This window comes from Magnolia sinica, chromosome 7, assembly GCF_029962835.1.
Source record: "Magnolia sinica isolate HGM2019 chromosome 7, MsV1, whole genome shotgun sequence".
NCBI classification, from domain to species: domain Eukaryota; kingdom Viridiplantae; phylum Streptophyta; class Magnoliopsida; order Magnoliales; family Magnoliaceae; genus Magnolia; species Magnolia sinica.
The window spans coordinates 6,106,832-6,119,102 of NC_080579.1; the positions used below are offsets into that span (position 1 = coordinate 6,106,832).

General features: G+C 39.3%; 1 protein-coding gene across 2 annotated transcripts in view; it reads right to left on the reverse strand.

Annotated features, from left to right (window-relative positions):
• Positions 1-11,969, reverse strand: part of LOC131250949 (protein DGS1, mitochondrial) — a 44,090-nt gene extending 32,121 nt beyond the window's left edge. The window contains exons 1-4 of one of the 2 annotated variants that reach the window (XM_058251372.1): positions 11,654-11,961; positions 8,620-8,734; positions 8,319-8,522; positions 4,335-4,472 (exon numbers count right to left, since the gene is read on the reverse strand). In XM_058251372.1, the coding sequence (XP_058107355.1) occupies positions 4,335-4,472; positions 8,319-8,522; positions 8,620-8,734; positions 11,654-11,904 (708 nt within the window). In that variant the 5' untranslated portion in view covers positions 11,905-11,961. Of the gene's footprint in view, positions 1-4,334; positions 4,473-8,318; positions 8,523-8,619; positions 8,735-11,653 lie in introns of both variants that reach the window. The other variant, XM_058251374.1, reaches the window with a different exon arrangement.
• Positions 11,970-12,271: the final 302 nt, after the last annotated feature.

The following is a 12,271-nucleotide window of genomic DNA, read 5'->3' on the forward strand; positions in this document are numbered from 1 at the left end:
TACGGGTCTCAAAATCAAGCCTGGACCTCGCCTGTTTATTAATCAGCCTAAAACATTAAGGGCATGTTTGATTTCCGATTTACACCGTAAATAGCATGTAAATGGATTTAAATGGGCATTTATTACTTACCTTTGGACATTGTTTGAATTATCCCTAATATTATCGAAATATCTCCGATATTATCTTTATCTCTAGCTCGATGATACCGATAACACTGGTAATGATACCAATAACACCGGTAGTATTAAAAAATTCCAGGTATCAACAATATATCGCTAAGTATCGCCAACGTATCGATATAGCTAATCTAATCACCAATATTTTCAATTGTGTAAATTCCAATTGTCACTTGTATTGCTAATGCATCAATATCGCCCATGTATCGCCAATATTTTCGACTGTGTAAATTCTAGGCGACACTTGTATCACAAGTCTATCAACGATATTTCAAAAATACCGCCAACGTATCGATATCACCAAAATTTTGTTTATTTAAAAATTTTCATTTCAAATTTTTTTTATGGCCACATGGTTTATGCAGTGTTCAATTTGTCATTGATAATATCGATAATATCTCGATATTATCGTTATCGCGAGATGAGCAATATCGAGACCACAATCTTTCATTTCCTTTCTAGTTGTTGATGATTTCATGGTAAAACATCGTGTTATCGATATTCTACAATATCAATGGATGTTTAGATGGAAGGTTGGATGGATGGTTGGATGGTTAGATGAGATGGATGGGATGGTTAGATTGATTTGTTATGACGGCACATGCTTTTAGGTCCCCATTAAATGGAAACCAATTATGTATGCATTCTTTTTACAATTTTTTTATTCCTAAGTATGCAAATATGTGTATTTTAGCATCTCCTGAAGTTCCAATAAAAATTCAATTGTTTTTCCCATATTTCCCCACATTTCTAATTATCAGCAATATTATTGGCAATATCGATATTCTTTCCGTATCCCTAGCCAACGAAACTTGTAGCGATACCAATACTTCGAACACTGCCTTTGGATATACAGTTGTATCGTGATTTGACGTGATGTTGAGAGCAAACTTGCTCAGAAAGTTACTGTTGGAAACAGAGAAAACAAGATTTTCATCTACTAATTATCCATGAGGCCCACTATCATGTATACGTTTGATCCATGCCATCCATCTGTTTTTCCCACTCATTCTAGGGCAGACCCAAAAAATGAGGCAGATCCAATGCTCAAGTGGACCATTTTATAGGAATCAAGAGGAATTGAATGCTTACTATTCAATTCTTCTTGTGGACCACAGAAGTTTTGGATGAAGCTGATATTTATGATTTCCCTTCATATATGTCTGTGTGAAGTGATGAACAGGTTGGATGATAGGTACACATATCTGTGGGGCCCTAGGCTCATTTTAACCAACAATGGTAGGCATTCAATTCTCCATTTTTTCCTGTGGTGTGGTCTGCTTGAACTTTTAGATCTTCTTCATTTTTTGGATCATGCCATAAAATAAGCACTAGAATAGATGGACGATGTCGATTAGACATATACATAATGGTGGGCCCCACAGATTTTACAAGTACAATTCCATCCAATTTCCATGTATTTTACACAGTTTTCAAGGCCCAATTACAGCATAAATCCTTCTCTTCCGATCACATGTAAAAAGTAATAATTATTGATTTACAATCCATTTACTACGTAAATTGAAAATCAAACAGGCCCTAGGTCGTAAACAGGCTTGGACCCAGGCTCCAAATGCAATCAGCCCAACACTGCATCTCAAATCAAAGAGGTGGGCCCCACAAGTGAGCAGATCACATTTGTGGGCCACACAGCCACAAGTGATCGGAACAGATGGGTGGCTCCTACAGGTAGTCCAATCAGGTTATGGACCACAAAAGAGTGCATTGTTAATCCGTGAACTATTCACATGTGTGCCCTGTTCATGCACATGCACACATGGGTTGGATGGTTAGTTGGTTACAAATAATTGCTATTTTTACTTAGCTATCTAGCACAATCAAACTGGTAGTAAGCTTCAGTTTTTAGTCTTTAAACTTGTTTAGGAACAAAACTAATTAGTGGAATAGTTAGATTTGGAAATTTATTCTAGAAAGGCTATAAATATGAGGATATGCTCATTGAATAGACATGTCTCAACAGAATTCAGAAATTTCTGCTTCCAGTGATTGGAATATGTGAGGAGGGTGATTCTTCCTTTTTCCTTCTAGTGGTGTGACTCCTTAGAAAACTGCTAGAGTCCTTCAAATGGTCCTTAATCTGTTTTCAATTTTTTGCAAATTACATCTTACAATGGTAAATGTTTGTAAATGGGTAACAATTATTTACTCTTGTAATTGTGTGATGACATCACTTACATTTGACTGCAATGATGATTTTGCTACATTGTTTGTTTCACTCAAAAACCCTTATAAAAACCGGTAGTTTTAGTGCGAAAATGTGGTGATTACAATTTACTTTACCAATTTTCTTTTCTTTTCTTTTCTTCTTCTTCTTCTTCTTCTTCTTTTTTGAGGATTAACAAATCAATTTATTGAGAAGGCACCAAGAAGCGCAAAGAATTACAACTTGGGCAAGAAAGAGAAATTACAATCTTGTACTGAACCTGTACAAGATGTCCACTCGAAAACAAGATTCTTGACCCTGAAAATAACTTTTGCTTCCTCACAAGTATCATTTCAGAAGCACCTGCCATTCCATTCCCCCCAAATGACCCAAAGGACGGCCAACAAAACCATATGCCACATGGACCAAGATTTTCTCTCAAGGTGGACACCATGCCAAGCAAGAAGAAGCTCCTTCACTGATTCCAGCATGACCCAAGATGAACCAAAAAGGCCAATGATATTGTTCCAAACCCGTGTAACATACAGGCAATGTATGAAAAGATGGTTGATAGACTCTGCACCACCATACACATAGCTCAAACATTCGGGAGGATCATAGCCCTCTTTCGAAGATTATCACTAGCTAGGACTTTCCCTTAACCGACAAGCCAACCAAACAGCGACCTTAGGGGGAGCTCCGTAATGCCAAACAAAAGCCGTGTGACCGCAAGAAGCATTCCTATCATTGCGCAATAGGACTTCATAAAAGGACTGCACCGAAAACCTCCCCGGTTTATCCTTCCTCCATACAATACTCTCTTTCATCTTTAAGTGGCATATGATTTTGGAGACACTCAAAAAGACTTGCAAACTCTTCAACCTCACCCTCAAGCATAGTACTGCAGCATGGAGGATTCCGCAGCACTTGAGATCCAACTATAGCATAGCAATCAGTTACAAGTGTATTTTACTCTCAATTTACAAGCCATAATTCCTGTTTAAACGAACACCGGGAAATGATATGATGGCTCATTTACTTCGCATTTCAAAGGAAATCGGAAAACCAAACAGGCCCCTAGAGTTTTGGATAAACTTCGGATTCCAAAATTCAGTGCGTGCAATCTATCATTCCTCACCTATTTCAATTCCAGGTCCAAATGTCTCTTTGTACCACATCAATTTTGGTATCAGAACTTCAACAGGTATTGTCCTGAGTCACTCGGAGTGGACCTCAACATAGAATGTTCTCCATCGTTGGTGTGGCAAAGAGAAGCTCCTTGGGTGGCAATGTTTGTTTGGGCAGTGATTCAAGACAAGATCCCAACAGAAGATCATCTTCAACATAGAGGTCTCCAATGGCCAAATAGATGAGTCATGTGCAAATGCAACGAAGAATCTATCCGACATTTGTTTCTTCATTGTCCAGCAGGCAGCCATGGCTCTTTGGACTCACTTGTTTGCATTATTTGGTGTTAATGTGTGTTAAGGGGCAGCCTGAGTGAATCGATTTCAAGTTGGAACAGTGGTCCCTTTCACTGATCAGTAAGGCGACCAAAGGAGATGGAAGCAAAGACTACCTTTTATTATGGTAACTCGACAGCCAGGAAAGATAGATAAAAATATTTTTAGATGAAGTGAGCTTTGATTGGTAAGCATAAAGATTCATTCCATTGAAACTCAACCTGGAGACAGGTTTAGACGCATTAGCAGCTGAGAGACCAGCTATTCAATTATATTCTATTACCCATTCTGCCTAGCAGAGGGATTAATGATGGTTTCATGTTCCTGAATCCACCGGAGGAGAGCATATTACTTGAAATTTTTCCATCCCCTCTACCAATGGATCTTCCCATTCTAATCTCAACCACAATTTATCAATGGTGCATACATGAATCTACCCTTATTAATATATTAAACAGTAGAGTTAAGAATAATAAAAGGTCTTTTTTTTCATCAATGAAGAAGAAAGCAACATTGCAAACAGATAATACCTTAAAAATCTCATATGGATGGCCAATTGATGCTTCCAATTTTGAAAATAAGTCATTGATGGTCATCAATAGTGATGGCAATGACTTGTGAGGATCCTTATCCAAAACTTCCCCGAATTTGTGAACCTCCATATAAACCTACAAGAATAACTAGTTATTAATTGAATTTGCAGAACTAGAAGAAAAATGTCAACTAATTTGCATGTATATATATGAACACATACTGGAAGAATACGTCACTGAAGTTGCTGAATTATTTGAGACAAATTATAGGGTCCTGATGCATCAGGACATGTATGGTGCCGTAATGAACCCAGTCAATACTCGGTACATGTGGCCTGTCGGGATGATGGTTTAGTGTTCTGGACAGTGGCCCCACCATGGATGGGGAATGTCCCTTAAACTGCCACACATTTCACAATCCTAATACTCCTATCAATGGCCTACAGATAGATGGTTAGAAGAAATATAGCAACAGATCAGGAAAAAGAGAGAGAAAAAAAAAAAAAAAGAACAGACAAGGATTGGATGTCTAGGATATTCCAATATGGAGGACTCTTGGGGATCCTCCATCCACGGTGGGCTCATCAGATCAACAGTCTAGTTCACCAAACAATGTACCCCACTTGTAAGAAATGGGCACATTAAGATACTACGCTTCTCCTTGTTCTTCTTCTTCTGAGTGACCCCCAATCTATATCTATCGGCCTGAATTTCTTCCATCAAGTTCGCAAGCCTCCATCAGGATACTACACATCTTTATGCACCAAGGCCCTATATTCCTCACAACTAACGGGTATACAAGAATTTTGAAAAAGAAATATATTTCATAAAATTTTATAGCAAACACAACTGATCCCGCAGGAGAAGCATTACACAGATCATGGAAAAAACAAAGACAAGATTGAAGAATTGTCGAATAAAAAGTGACTGTTTAATAATCAAAATAAAGTGAATTGCATTGTGATTTGTTTCATCAATTTATTCTTTATTTTTTCAATGTTGTAAACAATTATTACTTTTGTTGATTTATTTTTTATTTTTTTTAGAAGTGATCCATATTATTCAAAAAGCCCTACAGCAAAAAGAAAAAGAGGAATACAAGCCGCAGGCTACAACAAAGAAAACGAAAGACAAGAAAGAAAAACAGCCGAACAGGCCAAACCTTAAGGAGCCCATTCTTTTATATACATAGCTACCCTACTATTGACAACCGAAACAGAAGAAGACTGATTCCTGAAGACGCAATCATTCCTTTCAGCCCAAATGGCCCAGCATGTTGCAAGATGGGCCAGATACCACCTTGACTTGGACAACTTAGCTGGGGATCTGTCATGCCGCATTGGAACACTTGGCATATCCCACTGAGCGCCGAAGGCTTCCAGAATGGCTGACCAGATTTTCCATGAGAAAGATCAGTGAATGAATAGGTGGTTCATATCTTCAGCTTGAGCCATATAAAGACGGCAAATGTTCAGAAGCTGGATTCCCCTTTTAAAAAGGTTGTCAATGGTTAGAACCCTTTACCTGCCAACTAACCATCCAAAAGCAGCAAATTTAGGAGGTGAACCATAATTCCATATTCGGCCCGTGATGGCTTGACTAGCATCCGAGTGGTGCCGGCTAACCATGAAGAATAAGGATTTTACCAAGAAGGATCCAAATTTGTTGAGCTTCTAAATCATTAAGCCTATAGCATCAAGCGATGGGCAAATACCTTGCAGCCGATCAAGCAGACGCAGGAGCTCATTCACCTCCTCGTCTGATAGGTTGGGCCTACACAGAGGATTCCAAGACCCTCTATCACCCATCCCAGAAAAACATTGGGCTATTGTCAAATCTGAAGAGGGAGCCAGGGTAGCCAGTCTAGGAAAATCCAATATAAGAGGAGAGGCTCCTAACCAAACGTCATCCCAAAGCCTTATATGAGAACCATCCCCCAAGGAGAAGCCAATACCTTAAAAAACTCTGGCAAAGAGTTTAGCGATCTCTTTCTATATGTGAGAGGATCTGTAGAGAAATGAAGCTTTGGTACTCCAGCCCAAACCATCTAGGCTATATTTCCTGGCGATAATGACTTTCCACATGCTGTCCTCTTCATTTCCAAAAGCGTTGTATTAAAGTTGTCAAGCCATCTAATACCCATGCCACCTTCCCCAATCGGTTTGCAAACTTCCAATTGAGAAGATGAAACTTGCCATTATCAGTTGCGCCTTGCCAAAGAAAATTGCATCTCATCTTTTCAATTTTTGTGAGAACCGAAGCAGAGCATTTGAAGATAGACATGAGTTATAATGGAAAATTGGAGAGAACTAATTTGATTAACATCATCCTTCCTCCTAGAATAAGATGCCTAACAATTTCCACTCCATTCTCTCAACAACTTTATCCCATAAATGAAGAGAAGGTTTGCCGACACAAAGTGGAGGACCAAGATACGACGCAGGAAGAGAGCCCAACCAGCAGCCAAAAGACTCGGCCAAACTCATAGCTTCCTCCTCCAGCAAGTGTATCCCATTGATAACACTTTTGTAGATATTAACCATAGGCCCCGAAGCAGCCTCAAAACAGGGGATAATTTCCCAAAGGTTGTCGACCATAGTAGCATTTGCATCACAAAAAATAAGGGTGTCATCAGCAAACTGAAGGTGGTCACCTTAAAATGAATATTTACCACCTTAAAGATTCAACCAGATTGACCTCCTGGCCCATTTTAAGCATTCTACTTCAAGCCTCTGCAATGATAACAAACAGAAACGGAGATAGGAGGTCACCCTTCTAAATCCCTCTTGAGCTCCAAAAGAAACCAAATGAGGACCCATTAAGCATAACGGAAAATTTTGTGGAAGAGAAACATGCCTGGATCCATTTCCTCCACTAAATCCCAAAACCCAAATGATGGACCATGTAATCGAGGAACTTCCAATCAACATAATCTTAAGCTTTTTCGAGATCAAGTTTGCACACAAGACCTTTCTTGCCGACACAGTAGTAAAAATCGAGGCATTCGTGAGCAACCAATGCACCATCCAATATTTGTCTACCAGCTACAAATGTTATGGCTATGATATGACTTTAGGCAGAAACAACTGTAGCCTCAGAGCTAGAATTTTCAATAATACTTTGTATGGGCTGCTATAAGATTGATAGACCTGAAATCTTTCAAGCTTTCGGCCCCCTCCACCTTTGGGATGATGGTTATAAAGGTGTGACCCATTTCCGAGGGAAGGCAATCAAAAGAGAAGAATTCCCATATAATGTTGATCAAATCAGGCTTTCACCATCTCCCAGAAAACCTAGAAGAAGGTTAACGGAAACCGTCAGGGCCTGGGGCCTTGTGTTGATTTTAGGAAAAATAGTGCATTCATTCTGGAAATAATAATTATTTCAATGAAAGATTTCATAAAACAAGGTCAGTACATATTAATCGGGCACTTCTTCTTTTTGATATATGCAAAAGGATCCTATGCCAAATTTGGACACATGTGGTACAAACATATGGGATCTGGGCCATTGAACTAAAATAGGCCATACTTTGGTTATTCCTACTTCACATGGTGGATTGGATATGCTCCATGCAAAGGCATCAATTTTCCTCCAGCAAGGACGTGAAAGGATACCAGCCATTTTGAATACTATGGCAGAGTGTGATTGTTGCTTGTCAAAGCAATCGGAAAGAGTATACATAGTGCACACATCCAGCTCAAATCAAACCCCAAAGAGTGGGCCGGACTTTAGATAGGTCATAAGATAAACATGATTGAAGAATAATCAAAAGATTAAAATTAATTCAACAAAAATCTACAAGAAAGAAGTAATAGTCTAAAAAAGTAGAATAAGAAGAATGAAGATGAAGAAGATTAGAAGGTCCAACCATGCATGTTTGCAAGACAAGCCAAAAAGGAAACTCTAAGATGCCCATGATAAAAGACAAAGCTCCATCACATACCACATCTGCCATCTACAAGATAGATTCAAGCAAACCTGCGCAAGAAAAGTAGCCAGGCACTTTTGTAGACGTGTTAAGATGGCAATTCTTTCAGTTATCGTAGCAGCTGCAGAATGACTGAGATGTTCCATGGTAGAGTCCTCTGTAGAATATCCACGTATCAGCTGAACTGTTCCATTGATAAAAGCCCTTGGCCCTCTTTCAAAGACCATGAAGTATAGCTTTTGGGCATCTGTTCCCTGACAATAGACGACAGTGGATTTGAATTGACCTCAATTTATCAAAGGAAACTATTTACTCTGATAGAGTATGATATTAAGCAAGGGTGACAAGAACCTCCGCCCGTGACTGCCAAAAAAGTAGACTCTTCTGGATACCATGCAGACTTGACAGGATGTGCTCCAAAATATCCTCTAAAGTATCAAAAATCATGGATGCTTCAGTCATACCCCTGCAAATACACAAGGGTCTCAAGTAAAGAGTGGCAGTCTAGCAATAGAAAAAGGACCTATGAGAAACCATACCATACTCTGGCAGAGTATGGTACATAAGGCATCCAGCACTTATGAAAATACATGTACTTCAATCGAGACCATTGTTTGAATTATCTCCGATATTGTCATTATCTCCAGCTTGGCGATACCAATAACACCGGTGATATTAGAAATTCCAGGCATCAGCAATGTATCGCTAAGTATCACCAACGTATCAATATCGCCAATATTTTCAATTATGTAAATTCCAGGCGTTGCTTGTATTGCCAATGTATCGATATCACCAATCTATCGCCAATATTTTTTACTATGTAAATTATAGGTGACACTTGTATCACAAGTGTATCGGAGATATTTCAATAATATCGCCAATGTAGAGATATCATGAAAAGTTTGTTTATAAAAAAAACAAAAAAATATATATATTTCAAATTTTTTTTATGAGCACATTGTTGAGTGCAGTTTTCACTTTGTCGTTGCTAATATTGATAATATTTCAATATTATCGTTATCACAACATGCTCAATATCAAGACTACAATCTTTCGTTTCATTTCCAATTGTCAATTATTTCTTGACAAAATATTGTGAGTCATCGATATTCTACAATATCGATGGATGTTTGGATGGTAGGTTGCATGGATGATTGGATGGTTAGATGGGATGGATGGGATGGTTCAGCCAACGAAACTTGTAGCGATACCGATACTTCGAACACTGATCGAGACTACCTATTGAAGGCTCCATAGTGGACGAGGTGTGGACCAAAGTTAAAATGATTGGGCGATCGAAGCCGTCTAATTTTGCCCACTAAACTAGGAGAATTAATGATTTCCTTAACCACAGCTAGGATCATCCAATCATTGAAATTTTTGGAACAAACCTATCTATAGTGGTACGCAGATTGCGTCTAAGAGGTGCCAGCATGCACCCCGCCAATTAAAAAGTGCCACTTGTACATGCTAAGCATGGGCCCACAATGAAAAGAGCAAAATCCCCATTTCATGTGGGGGAATCTTTACTTTTCATTGTGGAACTCGTTGCCTAACATGCTTGCATGGCACTTTTTTCAATGGCACTGGACGGGGTGTGAGCTGGCCCTTGTTGGACGCAATCTACATCCTCTATGGTGGACCGTTAGAAGACCCCTTTATGTTGTGTTCGTATTTAATAATTCCTTGGTATGGTGTATATTAGGGAGTACATTCATTCTGTTATATCCATAATTTAAGGAGGGTGGTAGGTCCAGCCTACTTAGGAGCGAATTTATGCTAGGTGTTTAGATCACTAGATCAGGCATGAACCTGGATTTTCAAGCCCAATCACCAGTCAAACTTAGTTTAGGTCTCACATGACAAAGCCCAAAGGTCATCCAGACCCCGTGGATTACTCCCCAGAGTCATGGCTAGGGAGAAAAAACATTTATCTGAGATTATAATCAGGATTTCTCCTCCACAAAATGGCTAAAGTGCCACCTAGAGAAGGGCACAAGTGGAAATTTTGTGTTTTTTAATGGTGCCCACTTTCTTCGAAAAGAGCGTTCGTCTGGAAAGTGTAGAAACCCCACTCCAGATTGAGTCAAATGGGGAAAGTCCATCAAACCGACACAAGATAGCAAGTGGGTTCTTTCTTCAAGTGGGTTCTTTCTTCAAAGGCTAAAATGAGCGCAACGTCCATTTATGCCAAATCCAATGGCAACTCTGCTCAGTGCAAATTTAGTAACATTCAAACCCCAAAAAAACTTAACTACATTGCCGGGAATGATGATGTGGTGCGCCTAGATGGACAGAAACGACGCCCTGTGGTGTTCCTAACGAAACAAGAGGTGTACCCCACTGTAATTATGTGAATGGACCATAGACCCAAAAGCACACTGATCAGATGATCATAACTGTATTGCTGGGAATGATGATTTGATGCACCTGGGTAAACAGAAACCACGCCCTATGGTGTTCCTAATGAAACTGGAGGAAGGTACGTCCCACTGTGATTATGTGAATGGGCCATAGACAACACGGCATGCTGATTAGATGATTGTAAGTACCTAAATTTATTGTGCACAAATGGGCACTAAGAGGCAAATGCTTGCAGCAGTTCACATTCAATCAGGAAAAGCTCATAGATCAGACGATTAGGGTCATCTGATCAAGGCGATCTTTCATCAGCGGTCAATCCTTTATGGAACCAATGTTAGTTTTTTTTTTTTTTTTTTTTTTTTAATAAATAATAATAATAATAATAATAATAATAATAAAACCTAGTCTACCTTGTTTTTTTTTTTCCTTTTTGTTTTCTGAGTTGACTGATTCTTTTGGGTTTGGGAAGCACGTTGGTGAAACAGTATAGTGACCGTTCACATGACAACTCTTTGTAACGTTGGCAGACACCAGACACCTAAGCGTCAAGTGTCTGCCATGTAGGTGGTATGGGTTTGCTATAAATACTCTTTATTAAGCGATATGTTTGAAATCTACAAAGCAGAAGTAGAAAATCAACTCAGTCGTAAGATTAAAATACTCGACATACACTTTTCTCGTATTTAACCATTGAAACCATTTCAGAACAACCATCCAATTGATTTGATGCCCACCAATACAATTACTTAGAACCACCAATGACAAGAATACCAGCAATTTGGACGGTTTGGATTGAGCTTCAGGCTTACAAAGTGCACAGTGCCCATGTGCGTGTGTATCGATCCTAGAACTCTGCCACCATACCAAACAATACTATGTTTAACCTCTTTCGGAAAATTACATTGACACCCCTTTTTTGATAGATACAGACACATTTCAATGAATGATATGACCTAACCAAAAGAGAAATGTATGTGTGTATATCAAAAATGTGTAAATATCATCTAATGGAAGAACTTACGCAGAAGAAGATTTGAGAGACGTTCTCGAAAGCAATGGAAGAGGTAGACCCGGTTTCCTCCTCCGAGATCGGACGGCCGGGATGCGACGGAGGTAGCAGAGGTTCCAGATCCTGGTTAGAAGGTTCGAATCTGACGGTTGAGGAAGGAAGCTGAGGAATCTTCTCCAGACTCGATCTGTGTACAGAGAGATGGATAATTTTCCGTCCGCCGCGTCGGGTGGAAGGGTTTCAGATGAAGAAGAAGCCGCCATGGATTTTGATTTTTGAGTCCTTAGCAAATGGAGCTCTCCGTATACTTAATTTACTAACGGAGAGACTACAGTGATAGATGCCTGGACGCGGTTTGGCTAGTGACGCTGCCACCAGCCATGTGACTAGTAGTCGATGCTATGTGGACCCCACCATGATGTATGTGTTTTATCCGCTCCGTCCATCCATTTTGAAAGATAATTTTAGCTTTAATCACAGAAATTAGTTAAATATAAATCTCAGGTGGACCACACCATGGGAAAACAGTAGTCATTGAATTTCCACCATTAAAAACGTCCCGGGGCCGACTGTAATGGTTATTCCGTTAATTAGGTAAAACATACTTTGATGGAGGGAAACTATATATAT